A 24,603-nucleotide genomic window follows, 5' to 3' on the forward strand; every position below is an offset into this window, starting at 1 on the left:
AAAGCAATAGCATTATTTTTGTGTTTCTCATATTGTTCTCCACCCACCCATCCCCTACAACCATAGATCCTCGCGGTATTTGCCCTGTTCGCGTAGCTCCTTCAGCTGACGTGTGGCCTCCGTCTCGTCCAGATGGAGAACCTTCTGCAGGCAGAGGCAGAGTCCGCTGGCTATGGACGTGGATATCTTGGCGCCATCGGCACAAATGTAGAGCACTGTATCCGGTTTGAGTAGCAGCTTCACCAGCTCCTCTGCGTCTTCTTCCAGCAACTGTTGCACGTAGCTGGGAGATTCCCCGCGAGAGTGGCACATACGTAGACGCTGTAGCACTGACGACTGTTGCCAGGCTAGCAGTTTATTTCGTTTGAGAACAGCTTGCGGGGTCTTGGCGCCCACATATAGCCAGGTTTGACCCTTGGCCGGTTGCTGCTTCTGATGATGCTCCTTGTGGGCCAGAAAACCGAGAAAGGGGGCCAGTCCTGTACCCACAGCAATGAGTATTTGGTTGCTGCATAGATCCTTCTCTGTGTAGCGGAATGTATTGGTCAGACGTGGATAGATGAACACCTTAGCTGGTTGCTCCTGCCGCTGGCATTTTGCCTCCAGCATACTGGTCGTCACTCCAGCCTTGGGACTCAGTACAGAATAGATGATACGCAGCTCCTGTGTGCCGCTCTCCAAAGGACTATTGGCTATCGAGTAGGGACGCGGCAGTAGGCGTGGCAGGTGCTCCACCAGAAACGCCAATGGAGGCTGACAACTGGCACACAGTTCGAGAATGTCCGGAAAGCGTAGACCTTGCTCTAGGATCAACGAATTGTAGTGTGCTGTCGCCTGTTTGGAGGAGAGGCAGGCCAAGAAACCGCGCTCCTTGGCATCGCTGGTGTAGCTCGCCAGGGCGCTAAGGAACTGCTTCTGGAGAACACCATTGAGAGCCAGGCAGTGGGTGAAAATCTCGCGTGGGCACGTCGAGTCCGGTATGTGAGCGGGAATCTTGGCGCTCTTCTTGGCACACTTTAAGGCAAGTTTTATTTGGCAAATGGTGTCTGCCTGATCGATCAATCCGAGGCGATTCAACAATTGCTCCACCACTGCCGGTGCATTGCTGGGCAGTACGCCGATTGTGTCCCCTGGCTCATAGTCAAAGTCGTCCGACTCCAACGTGAGTTCCACCACACGCTTAGTTTCTGTTGCCTTATCAGCTTCCACTAGAACCTGGCTGTGTTTTATGCTGGCCGCTGTTAGTGTGCTGCTCGTCTGGGCAAATGGGAATTTTAGAATATCTCCGCATCTTCGCTGTCCGCATTTCTCCGACTTTGGCTGCAAATTATACGTTTGTTTGAGGACTCTATTTACGCTGGACATCCTTACCTGTTTCCTGAGGGTAAAGTCCACCTCTAGGTTGCTGTCAAGCGGCTTGGCGGGGATAAATTCATTCAAAATAAAGGCTTCAATGTCGGTCATTTCTATGCCCATATCGCGTCTCTTTCCCTTCACATTCGCAGTTAGCGTGACTTCAAGCGAGAGTGCTGCCAGCTTTTAAAAAGAAAAATAGATTCAAAAAGCTTTAGGAAGAACCAACTTTTTTTAGCAAAAAACTTTCTATCTATTCATAAAACAGGCACTATATTTTTTCTCGATGCGAATTCACGGATCGAATTGCTAAACTTGTATATTCAAAGTTTTCTGGAAACGAACCCAAAATGACTCTAATCAGCTGAATTGGCATCACTAAATCAATCAGTTTGATAATCGATTACCAGATCTATCGAAAGCATGCAAAACACAATTCATTGCTGGGAACGAAATTTCGAGTAATTTTATTAAAAATGGCAGACAAGGCCAACAGCGACGACGAGTTCCACGACGCTCTCACCGGAGAGACCACCTGCGAAAAGGAGGCCACAAAATCCCAGCTGAATGAGAAAGAAATTGACGAGATTGTTGAAAAGCAGAGCACGCTCCAGCTGGACGATGACGAGGAGGAGGGTGCAGCCGCCGCCACTGTTGCTTCCGGCGGCGATGGCGACCAGGAGGTGAAACAACCTGATGGTGAAATAAGCCTCGAGGAGCTGCGCGAACTGGAGAAGCATCTGAGTGTCGAGGAGCTGGCGGCAAACAAAGAGAAGGCCGCCAAACTCAAATTGGAGGGAAACGAGCTGTTCAAGAACGACAACGCCCAGCGAGCCATCGAAATCTACACAGAGGGCCTGAACGTGTGTCCCTCGGACAGCAGCAAGGAGCGGGCCGTGCTGTATGGCAACAGAGCAGCTGCCAAAATTAAGTTGGAGTCCAACAAATCAGCCATTGATGACTGCACAAAGGCCATTGAACTGTGGCCGGAGTACGTTCGAGTGCTATTGAGGTGAGGCTGCCAGATCTAAAGTTCAAACTCTATTTGGAGATGCATAACCATCCCCTTTCAGACGCGCCAAGCTCTACGAACAGGATGACAAGCCGGACGAGGCTCTGGAGGACTATAAGAAAGTCTATGAGATTGATCCCGGACAGCCTGAAGCGCGTGAGGCTCAGGTACGTTTGCCGCCCATAATCAATGAGCGGAACGAGAAGCTCAAAACCGAGATGATGGCCAACCTAAAGGACCTGGGCAATATGATATTAAAACCTTTCGGCCTGTCCACACAGAATTTCCAAATGAACCAGGATCCCAACACGGGTTCATATTCCTTTAATTTTAATCAGAATCCAAGCTAGTTCAAATGTGTGCGTGTTATTGAGCCAATAAAACTGTTTCCAAGAAACTAAAAAATCGCGAGATTGTTTTTGACTTTTTATTTCGACCAATATCTCAGTTGGAGCATCGCTGGCAACAACCGATAAACGATAGCGATGAAGCAACAGCTGACACTTGTGTGGGAAGAGGAAGAAACATTTTTGGAAAAATCGCAATTTGCAAATTACAAAATTAGAATCGTGTAATTAGTCTATTTGTATGGCCAGACTCTGTGGCGCCACTGCTACAACCGTTGCATGAAAAGTTCGAACAGAAACGCGACGCGGACAACTTCGATGCTGCGCCTGCACTGCTATTAGCTGAGTATTAAACAATACGATACACCCGCCCACTAGCCAGTGGTCAGTAGCCAGCCAAGCAATGTTCCGCAGTCGAAGCTGGTTCGGCGGCCCCTGGGGCGGACGACCCAAGAATCGCCTGTCTCTGGATCATCTAAAGTACCTGTATAGCATTTTGGAGAAAAACACAACCGTGTCGGAGAGCAATCGTGGCCTGTTGGTGGAGTCGCTGCGCTGCATTGCCGAGATACTGATCTGGGGGGATCAGCACGACTCCCTGGTGTTTGAGTATGTCCCCAAACTGTCGGCTGTAACCTTGGTTAATTTCATGTTTGCTCTTGCAGCTTCTTTCTGGAGAAGAATATGCTCTCGTATTTCCTGCACATAATGCGACAAAAGAGTGGCGGCTCGAGCTTTGTATGTGTGCAGCTGCTGCAAACGCTCAACATTCTCTTCGAGAATATACGCAATGAGACGTCTCTGTGTAAGTTGGGCCTCCTAAATGTCTTTGTCTTTGACTCCTCGACTAAAGCTCATCTTTATCTTTAGATTATCTGCTGAGCAATAATCATGTAAATTCCATTATGGTGCACAAGTTTGACTTCTCCGATGAGGATGTTATGGGCTACTATATACTGTTCCTGAAGACGCTCAGCTTGAAGCTAAACACCCACACCATTCACTTCTTTTATAATGAGGTTTGGCCCGCGCTTTCTTTTCGCTTGCAAGGCTCCATTAAATCGTTTCATTTCTGTTTGCAGCACACGAATGATTTTCCTTTGTATACGGAGGCTATCAAATTCTTTAATCATCCCGAGTCTATGGTGAGGATTGCTGTGCGGACCATTTCCTTGAATGTCTACAAGGTGCAAAACTCCAGCATGTTGCGTTTTATCCGAGACAAGTGAGGATTCCTCTGAGCACTTTTAGATGTTAGGACTAATGGATTTGTATCTTTCAGAACGGCAGCTCCTTATTTCAGTAATTTGGTGTGGTTCATTGGCAAGCACATCCTCGAATTGGACACCTGCGTGCGCACAGATATAGAGTGAGGCTTACCTTGCTTCAATCTCCCCATCGGAACTTACCTTTCCCCCATCTTCTTTTCAGCCACCAATCAAACCAGAAGCTGTCGAACCTGGTGGCCGAGCATCTCGATCATTTGCACTATCTGAGCGATATTCTACTGCTTGACATCAAGGATCTGAATGCAGTGCTCACCGAGCATCTGCTACATAAGCTCTTTGTGCCTTTGTACATATTCTCCCTGACGCCAGCACCACCACCGCCCTCCCTGGCGCTCGTCACCCAGAATCTGGCGGCTGTGCTGAATCGTAATGTCGATATTGACATCCAGGAGATGCACAATCCGCGCGTTAGTTCCATTGTGGCCCTCTATCTGCTGTCGCTGGTCTTCCTGGTGGTCTCGCATGCCCCACTGGTGCACGCCCTGGCCTGGGTCATCCTCAATGGCGATCATAGTGTGTTCAAGGAGGGAGCTGCCGAGATTCTCAATTCGTATGTAGAGCATCGTGAGGTTGTGGTGCCAGGCTTTGGCGAGCCCAATGAGAGCCTCGAACAAGCACTGGACACGGTCACGGGACAGTCCAGTGTCTCCAGCTATGCCTTGAGCGAGGACAGTGGTGTGGAGTCGTCTTCTCCGGCCACCACAGAAGTGGACGCGCAAGCGGAAGTGGATGCGGCGACAAAACTGCGCAACATCACCGATGAGGAGAAGGAGCTGTTGCAAAAGTCCTCAGGCTCTGGTAAGGCGGACTTTGGGGAGCTGGCGAAACCGTTTCTGGACACAGTTCTGCAAGCTTTGGACTGCACCGAGAACGATTATCTGGCTCTGTTGTCCCTCTGCCTGATCTATGCCATGTCGCACAATCGAGGTGAGGTCCCCATCATCTTTCTGTCTCTTTCTGTTATGTCTGGGCTAACATTTCACTGCTCTAATCACCCGATTCATGCTCCATTTCAATTACTTCTTTGTGTGTCTTGAACTTTCACATTGTGGTACCATGTCCTAACCCTTCAGATGGTATGTAAACTTGTCCATTTGCTTTACTAATCCATTAGTTTACGGTTCGCACTGTGGGTTTTCTAATGCTTGATTGTATTTTCTCCTCTAACAGGCATCAAGAACGAATGGTTCGAGCAGGTTCTGTCAAAATCCACGCGTGGTTCTTTCAGCTACAAGACAGCCCTGATTGAGCACTTGTTGAATATAATCACACAGTCCAGCCAGCCGTGTATGTAGCTCATATCCCTTCATCTTTCTTTTGTTTTAATTTATGCCAAAATCCTTTGTTCAGCCTGTCGCATACGCTTGATTACTGTGGAGATTGCCCTGGAGCTGTTGGTCACCTTCACCAAACCCAGTTCGGATGAGGCGCGTTGCATTACGACGGGACAGCAGGATCTGCTATTTAGTGCCCGCAATCAGTCGATGCTGGTCCTGCGCAACTTCTACAAGTCTGAGGATATATTCCTGGACCTATTCGAGGACGAGTACAACGAGATGAAGAAGGCCCAGCTGAACGTAGAGTTTCTGTGCATGGACTCAGCTATTCTGCTGCCGCCCACGGGCACGCCACTCACTGGCATCAATTTCACGCGCCGCCTGCCCTGCGGTGAGGTTGAGAAGGCACGTCGAGCGATCCGTGTCTACTTTTTGCTCCGTCGCACGTGCCAAAAGTTCCTCAACGAGAGGGAATCACTGCTGCCGCTGACGAATGTTGTGACGCTGGTGCAGGTGGACAATACCCTCGATCTGAGTGAGTATAGCAGGGATTGATTGGATGGTATAATGACTGACTGACTGAGAACCTTTAATCTCTACAGACAATAGCGACCTGATTGCCTGCACAGTGGTGGCCAAGGATAATACCAAACAGAGGCGCTTCCTGGTCATCGATGCTTTGCAGTTGATACTCGTTGAGCCCGATGCCAAGCTCTTGGGCTGGGGAGTCGCCAAGTTTGTAGGTTTCCTGCAGGATGTCGAAGTCCAGGGCGACAAGGATGACTCCCGCTGCCTGCACATCACCGTCCATCGCGGAGGTGTGACACATAACCGCACGCCGCTGCTCTCTGCCAAGTTCCTGTTTGATGATCACATCCGCTGCATGGCCGCTAAGCAGCGCCTGACGAAGGGCCGCAGCAAGGCGCGCCAGAAGAAAATGTATCAGATCGCGCAGCTTATAGAGATACCCGGACAAATGGACTCGCCGGTGTATGCTGTGGGTGGCACAACGGCGGCGCCCAGCGGCAGCAGCAGTGGGAGCAGTTCCCGAAGTGGCCATCATCGCCCCATATTCTCCACGGCCAATCGTGTGCCCGGATTCGCTGCTGTCTTAAGGAACAGCAACACTGCTGGTGTTAGTCGCACACAAATGGCCCAGAATCGCTCCATAGAGGGGTAAGTCTTCAGTAAACAGAACTAGAAATGGAACTTATTTGCGGTATCTCCCACAGCATTCGAAATGAAAGCGCTGGACGCTCACGTCGTCGCAGTCCCAATGGGACGACTCTAAGGGCGGACCCCTCAGATCGGGACAGATCGCCCAGTGTGAGTGCTGGGAGCCACAGTTCGTCGCAGTCGCGCGAGAACTCTCAGCCACGCAGCTCGGGCAACCGATCGCGTGAGAGCAGCCCAAGGATGCCCAGGCCGCGGTACATAATAAACCCCCAATGATTGAACCAAAAATTGACTTCGAATGGGTCTTGTTTTCCTTTCAGGTCAGAAGAGATACCCCTGGAGGACTTCCAACACTCGCGAAACAACAGCCCGCACTCGCGGGGGAATGCTTCGCCTGCCTCCCGCTCGCATACACCCGTCCGGGTGCTCCAGTACGAGATCTCTGTGCACAGTGGATCGCCCAGAGAACCTTCCCTGGTGGGCACGAATGCCTTGTTGAGCCAACTAAACGGTGTGCCCCTGGCCCGAGAAGTCCTGCCAGTCCAAAGCTCTGAGGAGACCTCATTCATAGGCAATGATGCGACTGACGGCGGAGGCGGTTCAGATAGCAGGCGAAAGGGCGCCATAGAAACGGTTTAAATTAGTTGTAAAGTTTAGTATTAACATTTAGATGGTTGCTTACATTTTATTATTCCAATTGATTGATATGGTGTGGTGGCACATGCTCTAATTTGATTTTTTGATTTAAATCGTTACAAATAAAAAGTTGATTTGACGAATTTAAGTTCAGCCGCGTTGGCAGCTCTACTCGTAAAAGTCAACGAGTTGGCATCACCAGCCAACAGCTGTGGCTTGTTTTTGTTTAATGACATAACCGCAATTTTGGTTTCGACACAAAAAAGAAATAAGTTAATGAAAATTGTGTTTAAATCAAAGATAATACTAGTTAGAGATGTCCCACAAGTACACGGAGCTCATTAAGCTCGGCACGCAGTATGCCCGGCGCATGAATTACCTCTCAAATCGCATTTTCGGTGAAGTGGCACGCACCACCAACGAAAAGTCAATGAAGGTTTGTCATTGCTTTTTTTTAAGCAACCAACGTGTTTACTAGTCTTTTAATATGCTTTCCAGGTGGTTCGCATGTTCTCCGAAGAGCCCATCCACAAACGGGACTATGTCGTGAACTGGTATCCACGGCATGTGGAGACGCATCTGCTGATGAAAAACCTGCGAGATTACGGCCTGTTCCGTGACGAGCATCAGGACTTCAAGGAGGAAATGAAACGTTTGCGCAAGTTGCGTGGCAAGGCGGCTCCCAAGAAGGGAGAGGGCAAGCGTGCGTCCAAGAAGTAGACATAAATAAAATACACAAAACAACCTTTTTATTAATCAAAATCAAACCTTAATCTATGTGATTACGGGTCAACAATTTGGCATTGCCCGCAAAGACAATTTCATCGTTTTGCCGACAATCGTATTCCGCGGTTGAGATTTTACGCGATTGCAGCAGGCGCACAGTCACCACTGTGTCGGTTTCTATGCGACAGGGTTTTAGGAACTTGAAGCTCTGTTCCAACACCACAGTGCCCGGTCCAGGAAGCTTCGTTCCCATAATGCCTGCCACAACGGCATTGAGCAGGGCTCCGTGCACTCGTCGCTCCTCTACGGGCAAGTCCAAGGTGTGTATGTAGTTGTGGTCCCCCGTAAACTGGGCAAACTGCTCCAGATCATTCTGCGTGAACCGTTTAACCACTTGGACCTGCTGCAGACTGGCTGCTGCTGGTGCACGGCTGCTCAGGTGGCGGTAAAATTGGCGGAACATTTTGTAGCTCGATTATCTCTGTGCGCCGAGCGAAGTCTTCCAGCAGCAGTTGACAGAGCTTCACAATTCGTTGGTCGTGGGACTTTTGCCGCCACTCTTGTACCCCTTTGAGCAGTGGGGGTGTCAGCAGGAGCTCCTTGTCTACTTGACCAGCGTTAAGGAGCTGATAGAAGAGCGCCAGACTATGGAGCACTATTTCCGGGTGATCTGTGCGTACAAACAAACCGCTGATGATGCTCAAGTGTTCCCTAATCAATTCGGCTGCAGCTTTATCTGCAATATAAAGAAATTATGCATCTTATGTAAAGAAAACTGTTTCCTTGTCATACCCAAGCAGATGTTACAGATAGCCGCAATTCCGTGCAGTTGAAGATTTTGATTTTGTACTTTTAACGATGCTATAAACACATCGAAGGCCTCTGCTTCATGCAGATGCGGCCAGTTGATCGGATCGTAGGCAAAATTGGCCAAATTCGCAGTGACCTGCTCGAGGGCCTCTGCAAAGCACACAAACACCGGAAGATGAGATACCAGTTCAAACAACAACCAAATGGACGACTCACCGACGTTGGTGGTCGTGTAGTATTCATCAACCAAGTGACCAATATACTCCCTTCGATCTATACCCTGGTCCGGTGTGCGTCGTTTCAAATGGCGGTGGCTGGAGAACATAAAAACGGAGCAATTCTTTCTTTTTTAATTTAAAATTTTGTAAATTTCCATTCACAGTAGTGATGACATTTTGCCATGCATTCCTGTACGCAGCGATTACAGTTATCGGGAAGAAGAAGCACAAGCCGCTACTATTTGAAATAGATTTTATTAAAGAAAATTTAGAGTTTTTGTAAAATGTATAATTTTAAATCATCTGTAGCTTTAGAAAGTTTTTATAGACCCTAAATATCCTGTTCTTGCTCTCCTTGACAGTTTCCATCGGAGGTGCTGGCAAAATCTGTGTCATTGGAATTCTTAAAGTGGCTAACGGCCGCGGCCACGGACTTCGGTGGGATGTTAAATAGTGGATGGGTGGGTAGCAGTTCGTTGATGGTGTCGCCCAGGACTTGTGGACAACTGGCGGACTCCGAGTGCTGGGCAATGGAGACGCCGCTTAGGGTATAGCATGTATGATAGAGATCTTGTGGTCTGCAATCGAGATAAATTGGAGATAAAAGATGTACAGCAAAGCAGGGCTCAGATTACTTACTTTCCCGGCTTGTCGATCAAACCTCCGTTTTGCTTCTGGCAGCAGATTAGAATGTACTCCTGCAGGGCCTCAACATCAAATAGAGTGTGCTCCATTTCCTTATCGCCGCCAGACAGCGTGGCCTGCGTTATGGGTATGGTGGCTCCTACCCAAAAGGAGTAGCAGCCATCGACCAGTTTATTCGTTCGACCCTGGAACCCTCCTTCGTAGCTCATCTGACGTAGCAGTGTCCAATGGAGCAGCGCCTTCTTGTTGCACTTGTGTGCCTCGTTCAGTAGCGCCAGGCCAGCGATGCCACAGAATGTGTAGCCCCCATGGGCCTCCAATTCGGGGGCACCGCCGAATCCTCCCTCGTACGTCTGGCACTTGGCAATCCAATCGCCGGTGCCGGCGAAAAGTTCCTTCATCACCAGATCGGGAAGGTTCAGCAGCTTGGCGCACGAGATGGCACAGTACGCACCGCGCACATCCGTCTCCCCATCTACATGGAGACGGAAGGAGCCATCCGGTTGACGAACACTGAACAGAAACTGGACAAGGGTCGGACGATCGATGGCGCGATAGGCACTCTTGGTGCCAATGATGCAGAGGCTGTTGACCGCCGCATATGTGGGCGCCAGATGGGCATACTGTCCTGGTCCACCGCCAAAGCCGCCCGTTGGAGCCCGGCATCTAGGAAGAGGCAAGAAGGCGAGAAGTTTTTAAGACAAGCAGAGTGGGAAAAAAAGCAACCTACTTGCTGAGAAACTGTACGACCCTATCGAGGGTTTCATCGTCAAAATTGAAGCTAAGTAACTGGGCCGCCTGCAGTATCCAGTAGACGCACCAGGGTCGACTGCTGTCCAGGCATTCGTAGTTCGAGGGCAACCGGCGCAGCATTGCATCCAGATAATACTGATGCTCTAGCCGGAAAAACTGGGTGAGCCGTGGATGGGTGGACTGCAATTCCTCGAACCGGTCGAAACATTTCTCCACCGAACTCTCTGTTTTTTGCTGCAAACACACATGCCATTCAGCTCTTATCTGTTTTTTTTTTTCTTTTAACCGCCTTGCCCGCGATTACTCACCTGCTCCCTGGACGTGGTTGTGGAGGACTTCTCGTCGTCCAATTTGTAGCTCTTCAATTGCTGGAAGTTGCGAAAGAGTAATTCGTCCTCGGAATACATGCTTCCGTTAGTTATTTGTAATGTTTGTAAATGAAATGAAATAAATAAAAATAATTATTCCGATTGAGAGATAAACAGCTGATCAGTGTGACCCTCATATACTATACGGTCTCATTTTCAAAATATATCGACGAATTATTCATTTTCCTCAATTTTGATATTCCGTCGAATATTATTAGCTATATAGAACATTTAGCCATGCCCACATAGTTTTATACGATTCATGAATAATTTTTCTTCTAGATTGGCCAATTGTTAGTCCTTGCTTTTATTGTATTTTGGCTAAAACAAGGCTTAAACAAAACAGTTCAACAAAAAAACAGTCGCAATGTTGCTGGTATTTGAAGACATGAGTGTATATGCATTTTTATACCCTATTTAATTAGTTTTATATGAAGATTAAACGTAATTTATAAAGAAATTTTCTTAAATTGACATATTTACAGACATATTCATGTATACCGCTTCAAAATCATTCAAAGCCGGTTCCGTTAATGTGCGATATACATATGTATTTAATCCTGTGGAAAAGGTTACCCAACCACATGAAAAAAGCTTATATGGATATATTATATGTGGTGTATATCAAATACATATTAAAAGTAACTTATCAATACCAAGTTTTAGTACCAGTTCAGTGAAATAATTATATATTTAAATATAAGATCTAAGAAAAAATATATATACTAAAAAAAATATGCACACAAATAAATATATGGAATTATTTTTAAATATATTTAAAATCAAATCTCAACTGCCTGCAAAGTCGAGCCGTTGACCGTCCGAGCATCCACAGAATCCATCAGGCAGAATTAATAGAAACCCTGAGCCAGGAGCGCAACAAGTACCGGGATCTTGCGTAGTCTTGGATCTTCTAGCGAAATTAACTTTTATCCCAGCTGCAAGATGAGGTAGCAAACGGTGTGAAACTACAAAAAAGACTGGATGAGACTGGGGGACCAGGGGGCCAGTCCCACCCAGTCCGATGGAGTAGTGGTTCCCAATTGTACCATTTGTTTCGAGAGCTGGTACTCGTCTTGGCCACATCGTATGATTTCGTTGAGGTGCGGTCATTTTTTGGAGACTCGTGCATTCGAGAGTATCTTCGGAGTGGAGGGTACCATTGTTCCGTACGCCGCCAGAGTGGTATCGTCTATATGAATCAATTAAATGAATGATATCAGTTCTACATTATACAGTGCTTTTAGACATATGTGTGTGTGCTGGCATATTGAAAATAAAGTATGTTTAATATTCATTAGAGATCCTCTATTAAATAGACTAGAAAACCGGAGAGTGAAACGTACCCGAGAGCGCTGAATTATAATAACTATAAGAATTGTCCATGAAAGTATTCAAGGTGATTCCCATCTATATACTGTATTGTTAGAGATTTGACGGAAAATAAGAAACCCTGCAGGGTAGAAATCGCTTTAAAACAGATATTGACTAGTTTCTGCCTTCATTGGAGCCTGGGATGACAAACATTTCCGTAATTCTATAATATCCTTTTACCTAGGGTAGAATGTTGCAGAATGTTGCCTATGTTGCCGGGTAGATTTCTTGGCACATGAGTTTGGACCATACAATAGAATGTTGCCTAAACATAAGTAGGGACCTTGTTGAGCTTAACAAGGACATTGTGGCGAGGAAAAGTCTCTCAACAAAGAGAGGATAACCTATCACAAAATAGTTCCCTCAAACTTGAGCGCCAAAGTCGAATTGTTTGAAAGTGAATGAGTGACGACATGAATGAAATCCAGTTGAATGATGCACAGAAATACGATTTGACAGAGCGAAAATTCCAAAATCCTGCGTATGGATGGATTTCTATACCCCTTGTTCTTAAATATACATTTAAAAATTAAACTTATTAGATTGATTGATATTGACATACAACGTTAGACACCGATTGGCCATAATAGATGGAAAAGTGTGGGGTAGAAGTAGTAGTAAAAAAGAACAAAGTAGAAAGGCAACTATAAACGGTGCGACATCAAACTCTCTGAGGTAATGATTTCAATGCGGTCTTCGTCTATCTTGGGCCTCAGTTTCTTAGCCAATTGGTCGGTTGTCGTCTTGGACTTCCTGATTTTGCCCAACAGATCGAGGAAGCCGTAAACCAAAAAGCACACAAGCAAATATGCCCCACCGGTGATGGCCACCTGAAAGACAACTGTCAATAAGATCTGAAAGAATTGTTAGGCAAAAATTTAATTTTGGAGGCGGCAGGAAATGCGAACTTACGATTGCAAAACTCCTTAGAATCACCAACAGCAACCCGTTGGAGTCCACCTCGGCAAGCCATGTCAAAAGGGGCTGAGATCCGGATGAGACGCTGCCACTGTCCGGGGTGAATTCTTCGTCGGCCCGCAAAGGCAAGTACCAGTCGTAGTAAAACTGCTTAAACGGCGAAATCTCAGCTGTTGACTTTTTTCCGATCTGCTTGTCTGTGGACTCTGGAGCATCTGGTGAAAAGTTTTCGTGTAGACTTTGCAAACAATTGTTGAAATCAGCAAAAGATCGTCTGATGGATACTGAACATTTCTCGTCGTTTGATGGGCAGGTAGCGGGTCTGGGCGTTGGAGTAGGTTTTTCGCACTTGCCTTTTGGCTGGGTGTCCGGTTTGGCATGCTTGCACTAACAAAAAGAGGAAAAAAAGTTGGCAAAAAGGAAATATAGCAATTTCTTGAACAAAGGCCCCGGCGAGATTCGAACTCACGATCTCCTGTTTACTAGACAGGCGCTTTAACCAACTAAGCCACGGCGCCATGTGGCCATGTTGTGATAATTATGCAACTTCTACGTCGCGAGCTTGGGTGCAATGGTTTGGTTTGTGTATTATCTGTTCAGTGTCATACATTTCAGCTTTTGTCGATAACAATATATAGTTACATGGTGGTAAGTATTTTTGTCATCTCTAGAAGTTCGATAAGTATTATCGTTATCTCTAGAAACATTTTGTTGGAGGCAGATGGCGCTCGTGTTTTAGTTGGTTAGTACCAATTATTGATGACAGATGTCGTAACGCTTAAAAATGATCCAGGTCCAAAGAAGACCCATGATTTCGCGATGGGGGAATCCTGATCTCTGTCCACGCGTGATTTATACGCGTAAGATGTTAGTGTTATATGTTTTTAGAAGGATTGATTCAGAAAATCATTTCAATTAAATTTAGCAAAAACAATTAAACAACAAAAGCATAGCAAAGGGGGGCGGGGGTCTTCGCCCTTGTCCATGCCTGAATCTATATCTTTCAATACAGCACGGACAGTAAACCAACAGTAAGTCCAGAGGCATTTACTCACCCCAGGAGGCGGCCGCAATTCCAGGATATCATTAAACATTCCCTGCCTGATCTGCTCGAGATCCTCGTCCGTAATGACATTGTTGGGATCCACACATTCATTACCATAGTAGTCATAGTACTCGCCAGGATTCGAGCATCTCGGCACCGGCTCGCACTGCTCCGTGGTGTAGTTGTAGAAGCTGCGCTGGCCGAAGTAGCGCTCCTCACAGATGACTGGCAGGCAGTTCATAAAGTATTCTTTGTCCCAGTTCTTGCAGTCAACAAAGTCCTTTCGCCTGCGTAGTGTACGATTTTCGGGGTCCAGGGTTTCGAATCGAGTGTCAAAGTGCAGCAGTTGCTTCACTGCCGCCGGGTGTGGCTCGCCCGAGGGACTCAAAGCATAGATCGCAATGGGACAATAGCCCACACGATTGTACAGCGACTGTTGTTGGGTGGTTGGTGGGGAAGAGGTTTAACCGTTAAAGAGAATTTTATGAGTGCCTTTCGATATACCCACCACAGTCGGCCACACCAGGGAGACGGTTTCACGTTTTCCAGGCTCCAAGCTCCCAAAGTTACCCCCGTAGATGGGACCCACTTGGACCTTTTCGCCTTTAGTGGTGTTTACCGTACATGGCCCATCCGAGGACACAATTAAGTCGAATGTTAGCTTCCTCTCACCGTTGTGCCGGTTGACCACCGTCATGTCTGGACAGGACTTAGAGCTGAAGAGTGGGTCAAGAATCAGATGATGTCCTTACCAAAGATCAAACCAATGTCATTCTCCCGCGGCACACGCACTATCATCTTGGTAATGCATAGCTTTCCATGGATGCTACGGCTGTTGAGTAGAATGAAATGAACCATTAGATATTTTAACATTTTTTGATTGAATTCGCTCTGGGACTGTTCAAGTGAACAGAATTTTCAGGATATTTCGAACGTTTGTTGCTTACCCATTTTTATGCCTTTTTTAGTCCTTGGATCAGTGGATGATACATATCTGGTTAATTCCAATCGGTAATGATGGTCTAGAGAATGCTTATGTCCCTATAAAAGAATTCGCTGAATATTACAACCCCATAGCACATCCATTTGCTCCGTCGAAAGGGGTTCCCTAATGGCTCCTTGCTGTTTAATTAAGTGTAATTTTAGTGCCAACGCAACCCCTAAGACTGGTCCTGGGCCAGCTCGGACCTCGTCCTGGTGCTGGCTGTGTACATGGCCGAAGTTTTCTGCATCCATTGCAATTTATGTTTTAATCATCAAATGCGACCCAATTAATCAACGTATGTAGCTGGGCTTAATTTATGCGGCGGAACAATGTTTTGAAGTAACCCGACTCGACATCACACGACAGGTGACATTTCCCAGCAGAAGCAGAGAGTACCACTCGAAGCGATCGGTGGATATGTTGCATATTCATAGGATTGAGCCAGTCTGCACAATAATTTATTCCAAAATTCAAAACTAATTTGACAGGAAATAATTAATTTGGGATCGAAAAAATGGCAAAAAAAATAAAAGTGCTGCAGCAGCCAGCAGTCCCAATTAAAATTATTTCGCTTTCATTACCCAATGAAGCAGCCGTAATAAAAGTCTTAACCAAAAAAAGAGAGAGAGAGAGACCCCAGCAAAGCACAACCCAGCAGCAGCAGCAGCACATCCAATCCCAGAGACAAAGACAACGAAATAAAAGGCGAAAACTAAGCAAAAAAGTTTAAATAATGAAATCACTTCGCACCATCTCGAAATTGCTCATTAACATTTTGTGTTTGCGATATCAACTTGTGAAAATCACAGGGCCAGCAACAGACTCCGGCTCCGGGACTCCAGGCCCAGGCCCAGGCCCAGTCCGAGGTCCCAGCAAACACCAGAGCCAGACCCAGACCCAGATGCAGACCCAGACTCTTAGGCAGCAGCAGCAGCAGCTACTTGGCTTTTATTTATTATGCCATGTGGTTTTTGTTGGTAGTACGGTACGTACTGCTGCTGCCTTTCCTGTAGCTGTTGCTGTTGCTGGAGCTGGAGCTGGAGCTGCTGTTGTCTCTTGATGTTGTCGTTGTAGCTGACTCTTATTAGTTGGGTCAGTCTGTCTCCTCATTTTTTCGTTTTTTTTTTCTCCTCCTCCAAGTGGAGGAGGTGTGAAATCTGTTGTACTCTCCGTTCGACTGTCCCCTGGCCGGACGTCCAAGTGCAGCAAACTCTTGGTCTGTTTTCGTCTTCGGGTCGTGATTTGTCTGCGAAAGACACAAACAACTTCTTGGGGTCTCAGCAATTTTTCTAAAGGTCGTTTGCTCTGTCTTTACATTTGCCTTTACTCAATGAAATTGGCCCAGGTCCCAAGGGACACGGGGAGAAAAGATTAGGGAAGTTTATCGGCATTGATATCCCTTTTCTTTCGAATTCTTCTGCTGTCCATCTTTCAGGCACTTTGAAAGAAGATTCTTTCTTCTATATGTTCCATCTATATTCCATAATCCACCCTAATTTAATGCATAATACTATATGACTATATCTTATCCTAGATCATAATGACAATCGTCTATCGAAACAATTGATCCAATCCCTAGAATCCCTAATCCCTTAAATGATCATAATTTCCTTTGTTAGCCAACTTTTTCGCTGAGTGTATGGCACAACCCAGCGAAAAACCGAAGTCAAAGTCAGAGATAAGCCCCGCATTGACTTGGGTGTATTTCAGTAGCCATTCGATTTATGTTAAATAAGCTGGAACGTAAGCTCTGTTTGTTGTAAAATACCAATTGCCGGACGACCAGCCTCCACAGAGACAGACAGAGAGAGACAGAGACAGAGAGAGTGCGACCGAGGTATAAATATATAAAAAGAGATAGATGGAGAGCTGTGCGAGTGGGAGAGCGATTCTTTGGGGATTCACGTTTCTTCTTCATCCGTTGGATTGCAGTCGTTGGATTTTCTTGTTGCTGTTGTCGTTGGCACTGAATCAGATTTCTTAATTTAATTGGCTTTATGCAAGAAATTCTTCTCGCTTTTCTTAGCCTGGCTCCGATTTTTATAGACAAACTGTCTGCCGTGTATAGTACATGTGTACCCACACGTATGTACCTTCATGTCCAGCTCCAAGTCCAAGTCCTGCTACTGGTCCTGCTTCTGGGGCCGGCCTCATTCCATCTTCCGCAGAACGTGGGAATCATCATCATCTAGCTGTTTGTGGTGTGTGGTGTGTGCCTGATGCAAATGCAAAACAGCTTAACCCAATTTTTTGTTGCTTCTACACCAAAAAAAAATAAATCAATAAAAAGAAACAAAAGAAAATTCAGCACGTAATTGCAAGTTATGAGCAGTAGTCTGGTGGCCAGTATAAAATGAAAATCGTTGAAGTTTTCCATCATCGCGTGCAGCGTTTTAAGAACAATTGTTGGGCATTTAAGCATAAATGCAGGCGAAAAGTTCGCGTCTCGCGGTGAATGGTTATTATACCTGGTACTCGTTGTGGCTGAGGGTATATATTGTAGCCAGTCAAAGCGTTTCTCTTCAAACAGAGTGGCCAGAATGGCTTTGGGAACATCTAGAACACAGATTCTGTAGGTTTCATCGTCCTCTACTCGGACGCACAAGCGAATTCTGCAAAAAAGAATACCCGACAACTTACAAAACAACGTATATTGCGTGTGCATGACAGGCCACATTGATGCTCGACTCAGTTCAAATAACCTGCGCACCAAAGCACTAGAGGGTATCATATAGTCGAAATATAGACCACATACTTCTTAGCGACTCTCGTTAGAGTGAATCGGTGGGTGTGTGTGTGTGTGTGTGTGTGTGTGGGAGCCACTGCGGCTGTGTGGGACACTTAATCATCAGCGTGAAATGAAGAGAAAGAAAGGCCCGAGACGAGGCCAATTGTGCATTTGGCTTCCACTCTCCACACTTGTAATCCTTTGTGTTTGTGTGTGTGTGTGTGTCTGTACATATATAATTAAGCCATAAATTCTGTTTTTATGATTTTCCACAAAGTTATGAATTTATGAGGAGCACCAGCACCAGCACCAGCACCACTCACTGCACCGCACTGCCACTGTGGCAGTGCCTCGCATACATAAACAATAATTTGCGGGAAAAACGGAAGTGGAATTTAAATGCGCGCGCATGCGAAATGGAAGCTCCACTCCTCCGCATCCCACTCTGGCACAACCCCTCCATCACCATCCAGTGCATCCAAGACCAATCGTGGGCACCGGCACCGGCCATGTTTGGGCCATAAATGTCGAGCACTTTGCCCAGACCTCGTAAATTTAACGCTTTTAAGTTTTATTTCTTTTAGTTTTTGCTCTCTTCTGCGCTCTCCCTCTTGATGGATGGCTGAAGGTGGGGCACCCACGGGGAGAGAGAGGGGCCTAATAAAATTTAAATATTTATTGTACTCTATATTTTGTTGCCATGCAAATTTCGCTAGGGTTCAAAATTTATATACGGCTATCCATTTTCGTGGTCTCCCGTTGGCTTCGCAAAAAAGTACACAAAATTTCCAGTATTAATTGCATAAAATTGTGGACTGTCGCTGGATATTACGGGTATGAATATCCTTCCCCAACAGGCAAAGAGAGAGAGAGGGGAGGGAAGGGGAGTACTCCTCACTGGGTCAATTAGCATAATCGCTTTTGAAATTGCAACCCAACGTTAAAGTCGAGTACCTTGAGGCGCTACTACTGACGCGTATCTTGACGTTCTTAATCGCCCCCTCTGCCATCGCCATCGCCATCGAGACTCGAGGGTTGTCAAGATCGTACAGTTCTCGATATATGTACCTTTTCATATAAATTAGTAGTTTGGGGGCCTGCAAAAAATAAACAAAAAACACACACACACACAGTATTAATATAATAATTACGGCAATTACGCAAAATGCTCATGACTGCTCGTGTCATGGCTGCTTCCTAATGCGAAAATAACGTCATTAATTTTGGGCCAAGGAGCGAGAGCAGAGCCGCTCTATTCAACATGATCTAGGCCGCCGCACCCTTGGGGACATTCACTGAATACTACACTGCAATTATTATAGCCCTTTGTCACTTTTTGTATTCTCTGAACCAACTTTTCTTTACTCTATATAGAGGGTAAGAAGAGAGCTTCTAGCTATCTAAAACAACGCTGTTTACGCTTTCGCAGTGAATACCATTTTTCCATTGTGAATGACAATTATTCAGAGTTGCATTTGAAAACCATCGGCTAACTATCGCATAGAAACGTGCGGTTTAGGAACATCCAAAATGGATGGTGAACTAACTGGGAAATGTTCGGAACGGCAAAACCTTACGGACCATCCCCGAAATGGATGGTGGATGGTCGTCAGTGTGAATAGCCTATAAGGAACAATAAATTCCTGAAATCAAAACGAAGAGAAATTTAAAAAAAAGGTTCAAGATGATACTTATTCGATTTCGTCTGGTTTTACCATCTCATCTTTAGTATAGATATTCATAATTAAACATATGATTTATCTATTATTTTCTGGAGATTTCATACTCTACGATGACTAATTCCAAGTCTTAGCATTGAAACCCCTGGCCAATTAAAAGCGTATAAGCAAGTCACCTTTCGTTGGCTGACCTGTAAAATATCCCTTGCGAGTATCCTTTGCCCAGAATATTCAAAATGACTTGTCACTAGCGCGGCATGCGCTAAATGCGGCAGGTGCAATTTGGGGAGACACTGAGACGTTGCGACTTCCTGCGACTCCACTGATGATCGTTGACGGTGTTTTTGCTTTCATAAAATTGCAATATTAATGCGGAAAATCTTTGGGGAGGGAGCAGAGCAGAGCAGAGCAGCAGGGCAAGGTGTGCACCGGGCCATCAATTGGTGCTCCTTCGTTTGCCTTTTTTGTTTTTTGTGTGTGCCCTGAGAGCCGCTCTACATACTTGACATTGATGCAATTTCATTTGCCTGGCAGCTGACTGTAATCTACCCCTCTCTGCGGCACCGCCAACTCCTCACCCAAAGCCGTACTTAGTCGCAGCAATTAAACGAGATTAAATCGCCAGCGCAAAGCTGCTCAAAATGGAATACCAGAACAGAACACAGAACAGAGTGCGGTGTGGTGCAGGCCATGCTCATGCCCGGCTCGAGTCGCAATTATATTTGAAAATGCAATAAAATATGGCCAAAGCGGCAACAAAGCGCAGCTCAATTTGCATAAATATTTTCTGTTGCATAAAGAGAAGTAGCTAACAATTTCATTGTTGCCACTGAAGAGTGGGTCTGCCCTGGATTGGTGTGTGTGTGTGTGTGGCAAGGTGAGCCGAGCCAAAGGCATAAATTACACTCATGGCAAGGCAACGAGGTTTGGGGCAGGTAGAAAAGAGCTTATCTCGGAGTCGAAATTAGCTGATAATATGCAAAACACGTCAAGAAATTGCAGCCTGTGCCAAATATCCAAATTATTACCCTTGGACAAATCAACACGAGCCTGCGCCACTGGCAGTAGAACCTGATTTAGAGCTGAAGGGGAAACGACACTCCATAGAGTCCTGTAAAGCCACAGCTTGTGTCCTCTCTCTAGCTGTAGCTCTCTTAGGGAGGTTTGCCTGTACTTGGTCTATATAGCCATTAGCAGGCTGTATTTGTGCAAGTGCATTTTTGATTTTCTTGCATTTTTATGACATTTTAATAGCCTTGCAGAGAACTTAACAATGCAAAATTAAATAAAACTAATACATAATTCATGTGCAATCAACACAACCAACTGAAGCTATAACTCGCCATATGACTGATGTTGAGAGCTCACGTATGAGCCATGTACACACTTATATGGTAATCTAGAAGAAGGCTCAACAAGGTGACAAAAAGTCACTCAGTTTTGGTTTAGAAAATCGAAAGCTTTCAAAAGAAATCTTATAAGTTTTAGGCATATCGTTTGGTTATATGATTTTTGCTTTAGCTGAAAGATTTAATGGGTAAATATAAAGCTAGTTGTAGAACAGCGGCACTTACTTGGACCCATAGCTCACACATGGCACGCGGTAGATTTGTGGTCGACCCGAGACACACATGCGAATGCTTTATAATCTAGAATCTAGAATTGGAAAAACAATATACATTGCGTGTGCATGACGCAACACATTGATGCGAGACTCCAGCTTCGCTGTGGTTTTTGTACTTATTGCTGTTGCTGTTGTTTTAGAAAAACTTGTTTCCTATGTAGAAACATATATATAGTAAATATACAGAAATATAGTCCTTCTCTGCTAGTATATAAGCACTTGCTTTTTTAGCGATTAGACTTTGTAATAAAAGATTATATGGAATATAATTTTCTTTGCATATGCACAGATATTTATCCCAACCAAAAGTATTTCTATCTCATCTATATTTAAATAATTTCATCACAATTATATATTTAAATTGTAATAAAACCTGAAAATACTGCCATTATCATTATCATTATCCTATTAAAATGCTCATGTTGAACTAGTTTAGTAAATTGATTGCATTGCATGGATTTTAATTGAATTATCAACCAGGCCAGCTGCCGCCGCACTCAGTGTTATCATTATCTACCAATCATTGATTATGATTTTCCATTAGCTAAATGAAATTTTTGAACTGAAAATGATTGGAAAAGTTCCGGGTTCCTCAGAGGTGGAGACCTCATGAAGAAGCACATTCCTTCAGAGATATGTGGGCGCCGTGGCTTAGTTGGTTAAAGCGCCTGTCTAGTAAACAGGAGATCGTGAGTTCGAATCTCGCCGGGGCCTTTGGTCAAGTAATAAATATATGACTTCCTCTCTTTTTGTTAGTGCAAGTATGCCAGACCGGCCCCCCCAGCAACCCATATCAAATGTGGAGACGAGAGAGCGGGTTATTATTTTCCATGCTTTATTTTTCGAAAAAAACATTGCGTTGTGAGCACTTAAATGGCATACAAATTGTCTCATTTAAACATTGAAACGCTTCTGATTTCACAATTGCAACGTCAATGGCAATTTGTAGTGTTGTCAGTTTGTGGAATAGAGATTCTAATGAGTTGATTGAAGGCTAGCTGGCTAGCTGGATGGATGGATGGATGGATGGATGTATGCTCTACTACTAGTCCCTCTCTCGGTCTCCCAGGCTATTTGATTAGTGGTCCCCACAGCAAAAATTGACTCTAGCGAAACGGCAGCGGCGGCAAATGTCCATCAAATGTCACGATCTGACTGTGCAGATCAATCGATCGGTTGCAATCGATGGATCGTGCAACGGAGTGCTGCTCGGAGACAAGGCAGGGAGTGTAATTACACGAATCACGCAACTGGAATGGCATACCAATACACGTTTCCCTAGGCCTAGCACTGCCACTGCCCCGTCGGGGTGGCGTACTTTCGCTTTGACCTTGCAACCGCATTTTCCACTCCAATCAACTCCACTGCCAGAGGGATGAGGGATTCGGCCAGCTGTTCTTACAAGACGTCCCTATACCTCTACCTATGCTCCCTGTCAGTGTCAAAGTCGAAGGGCGTTGCCTCATCATCCGTTGCTTATCCGGGATTAACTTTGCAACACATGACTGACCGGCCCGGTCCGATCGTTGGCACAGCCAAGTGCCATCCATAGGACCCTTGAGGGGCTTAACATGTGCATCTTTGGGATACATTGACAGGTCCTCTGGGCCGCAGAAATTATGTTGCCAGTGAGCCGAGCGGCGGGGCAGCTACAGTCTCCTGCAATTATTTATTATCCTGTGTGTGCCCGCAGCCATTGCCACTCTTGTTCTGCCTCTAGAGAACGGGGGAGGGGGGTTCTGCCACAACCTCTTCATCTGCAGCACCACCTTCCTCTCCTGAAATCACTGCCGCCAAGTCGTCGCAGTCGTCCGTCGCCATTTAAGTTTATTCTTTCTTTCTTTTTTTTTATGGTTCCCTCCACTTTTGTGTGTTCATAAATTTTCGTGGTTGATTTTTTCCCATTGCCTTTATTGTTGTTGCCAGAGCGAGATGGTTGTCCTCAGAGAGGGAGAACGCACTCTGGCGTGGATGGTGTCTCCACCCATATTCCAGTGGCTCATTTCCACTGGGAGCCTCTTTCCCAGATTTTGAGTGGCATTTTGAGTGAGACTTTGACTGCCTGCCGATTGAGGCTTGTGTTTGTTCGGTGCACGAGTATGATTCTACCCAGATATCATCGTAATGAATGGCTCTAACAGATCGTACGCGTAATGTTAGTGATTTTAAAACGATTTTTGGAATTTACACTAATTTACACAACAAATTATATGGAATCTATCCGGTAAAGATCTATAAACCGATAATAATATTTCGTTGAATTTTTGGTTTCTTTACAGAGTGATAATTGAGGGGAATTCAGGCTTAAGTTTTGGATTAGAAAATCTATGTTTCATCTCAGTAAAATCTCTACTAAAAATATTTAGCGTATCCGTTTTTGGACAAAGGACATCTGAATATTAGTTTATCTGCCGAATACATCGTAATTTCGATTACATAGGATTTTGGACATTTTTAAGCCCAGATGGATTTTCTGTTGCTAATCGGTTAGGAGTTCTTATCGCTCAGCTATCCATCTATTTAGATATCCCTTTTTGAGCAGCCATCCGATTTTAGATACATGTTTGAAAGATTATTTTCCATAATTTTTTTAGGGACATCCTTTGGAAAGGCTTTCTATACTTTTCTTGGGAACTTACTCTATTTTATGCATCGTGAGGTTTACTTTGAATGTTACTGGTTTGCTTGAACTCTCCACTATAAAATTAAGGTTAATACCCCGACATAATTTGACCTCAACTTTTTCCCATATCTGTGAATTCCGCCCACTATTTATGAGGTCTTTTATTTAACTTTTATCGCTTTTTAAATGTCTTATTCTCTATGTTACATGTCCAAAGGCCTCACATCATATAACATATGGGGTGTAGATCTTTCCCCCTTTTATTTTTATAATACATCTCCATAATTTTCTTAATGAACGATTTTCTGTGTGAAGGTTGCCATTGTCATTGTGGCGGAATGTGAAATGAGGACAAAAGTCGGTCGCTCCAGTGCCTTGACAGTGCGTTGGACAGAATATTAATGGTATTCCAGCTTTATTTTGGATTTGCTTTAGATTTCGTGGAGCAGATTTTCCTTACAAAGAGCTAAGGGTGAGTCTATAATCGATAGAAAATGCCTATCAAAAGTTGTACAATTCTAAAGGAAAGCCAAATCTCCAGCAGGAATACCTTTATTGTTTTTACTCGGTTGTTGCCAATGGCACACACACACACACATACAGGTCTGAAATGTGCGTGTGTGCCCCCTACATACCCTATGTCCCCCACCTTTGGCTCCAACTCCTCCTCCGCTGTTGTTGAATGCATTTTCAATGGCATTTGTGAATTGCAATTGGCTTGTAATTGCTATATTTAGCGTAATGGCAGTCAAGAACCTCGCATTATGTAAGCATTACGGAAAACGTATACGGATGCATGTAATCGGTTGCAACTTGCAACCCACCACCCACCCACGCACATACACACACACACACAAAAGAGTGCTCCAATAGAGGCCCTACCTCTTGGGACTTTCAATTTCGATGTCATTAAAGCGGAAACCTTCAGTGAAACTGGGTTACATTCCACCGGAGAGAGGGCCCTCACATAACCTTTAACGGAAGGAAGGCCCCCCAATAACCTCTATGAGGCATTTT

At 45.2% G+C, this 24,603-nt stretch overlaps 7 protein-coding genes and 2 non-coding genes across 11 annotated transcripts; 4 read left to right on the forward strand and 5 right to left on the reverse strand.

The window, feature by feature from the left end:
- Positions 1-46: 46 nt before the first annotated feature.
- Positions 47-1,511, reverse strand: LOC6592026 (methionine synthase reductase). The gene is made up of 2 exons (XM_002017262.2): positions 1,372-1,511; positions 47-1,320 (listed from the first exon to the last, which is right to left on the reverse strand). Exons 1-2 carry the CDS (start codon positions 1,474-1,476, stop codon positions 55-57), a joined length of 1,371 nt encoding a protein of 456 aa, XP_002017298.2. The 5' UTR covers positions 1,477-1,511; the 3' UTR covers positions 47-54.
- A 275-nt stretch (positions 1,512-1,786) lies between these two features.
- LOC6592027 (tetratricopeptide repeat protein 1) lies at positions 1,787-2,776 on the forward strand. The gene is made up of 2 exons (XM_002017263.2): positions 1,787-2,365; positions 2,427-2,776. The coding sequence occupies exons 1-2, from the start codon at positions 1,830-1,832 to the stop codon at positions 2,713-2,715; spliced, it is 825 nt and encodes a 274-aa protein (XP_002017299.1). The 5' UTR covers positions 1,787-1,829; the 3' UTR covers positions 2,716-2,776.
- Positions 2,777-2,912: 136 nt separating this feature from the next.
- On the forward strand, positions 2,913-7,238 carry LOC6592028 (protein CLEC16A homolog). Of its 2 annotated transcripts, XM_026995187.1 has the most exons (12): positions 2,913-3,321; positions 3,378-3,517; positions 3,583-3,731; positions 3,795-3,937; positions 3,995-4,081; positions 4,144-4,928; positions 5,075-5,077; positions 5,172-5,288; positions 5,352-5,813; positions 5,881-6,454; positions 6,511-6,708; positions 6,775-7,238. In XM_026995187.1, exons 1-12 carry the CDS (start codon positions 3,116-3,118, stop codon positions 7,091-7,093), a joined length of 3,183 nt encoding a protein of 1,060 aa, XP_026850988.1. In that variant the 5' UTR covers positions 2,913-3,115; the 3' UTR covers positions 7,094-7,238. The 2 variants fall into 2 exon arrangements, with proteins under 2 accessions (XP_026850988.1, XP_002017300.1); XM_002017264.2 differs by lacking the exon at positions 5,075-5,077.
- Positions 7,239-7,367: 129 nt separating this feature from the next.
- LOC6592029 (28S ribosomal protein S33, mitochondrial) lies at positions 7,368-7,857 on the forward strand. Its single transcript, XM_002017265.2, has 2 exons — positions 7,368-7,526; positions 7,589-7,857. The coding sequence occupies exons 1-2, from the start codon at positions 7,407-7,409 to the stop codon at positions 7,808-7,810; spliced, it is 342 nt and encodes a 113-aa protein (XP_002017301.1). The 5' UTR covers positions 7,368-7,406; the 3' UTR covers positions 7,811-7,857.
- On the reverse strand, positions 7,823-9,010 carry LOC6592030. The gene is made up of 4 exons (XM_026995211.1): positions 8,843-9,010; positions 8,609-8,776; positions 8,334-8,552; positions 7,823-8,230 (listed from the first exon to the last, which is right to left on the reverse strand). Exons 1-4 carry the CDS (start codon positions 8,949-8,951, stop codon positions 7,860-7,862), a joined length of 867 nt encoding a protein of 288 aa, XP_026851012.1. The 5' UTR covers positions 8,952-9,010; the 3' UTR covers positions 7,823-7,859.
- Positions 9,011-9,080: 70 nt separating this feature from the next.
- LOC6592031 (protein farnesyltransferase subunit beta) lies at positions 9,081-10,671 on the reverse strand. Its single transcript, XM_002017267.2, has 4 exons — positions 10,551-10,671; positions 10,220-10,476; positions 9,484-10,155; positions 9,081-9,422 (listed from the first exon to the last, which is right to left on the reverse strand). Exons 1-4 carry the CDS (start codon positions 10,647-10,649, stop codon positions 9,176-9,178), a joined length of 1,275 nt encoding a protein of 424 aa, XP_002017303.1. The 5' UTR covers positions 10,650-10,671; the 3' UTR covers positions 9,081-9,175.
- A 1,874-nt stretch (positions 10,672-12,545) lies between these two features.
- On the reverse strand, positions 12,546-14,829 carry LOC6591935. 2 transcript variants are annotated; one of them, XM_026995215.1, is made up of 5 exons: positions 14,700-14,829; positions 14,456-14,646; positions 13,958-14,380; positions 12,897-13,289; positions 12,546-12,838 (listed from the first exon to the last, which is right to left on the reverse strand). In XM_026995215.1, the coding sequence occupies exons 1-5, from the start codon at positions 14,818-14,820 to the stop codon at positions 12,629-12,631; spliced, it is 1,338 nt and encodes a 445-aa protein (XP_026851016.1). In that variant the 5' UTR covers positions 14,821-14,829; the 3' UTR covers positions 12,546-12,628. The 2 variants fall into 2 exon arrangements, with proteins under 2 accessions (XP_026851016.1, XP_026851015.1); XM_026995214.1 differs by having other exon boundaries at positions 12,546-12,814; positions 14,700-14,820.
- Trnat-agu lies at positions 13,347-13,420 on the reverse strand. The gene has a single exon. It is a non-coding gene; the product is annotated as a tRNA-Thr (tRNA).
- Positions 14,830-21,603: 6,774 nt separating the features above from the next.
- Positions 21,604-21,677, forward strand: Trnat-agu. Its single transcript has one exon. It is a non-coding gene; the product is annotated as a tRNA-Thr (tRNA).
- The last annotated feature ends 2,926 nt before the right edge of the window (positions 21,678-24,603 follow it).

Source organism: Drosophila persimilis, unplaced genomic scaffold (genome assembly GCF_003286085.1).
Source record: "Drosophila persimilis strain 14011-0111.01,24,50 unplaced genomic scaffold, DperRS2 tig00000000-arrow-pilon, whole genome shotgun sequence".
Lineage (NCBI taxonomy): Eukaryota > Metazoa > Arthropoda > Insecta > Diptera > Drosophilidae > Drosophila > Drosophila persimilis.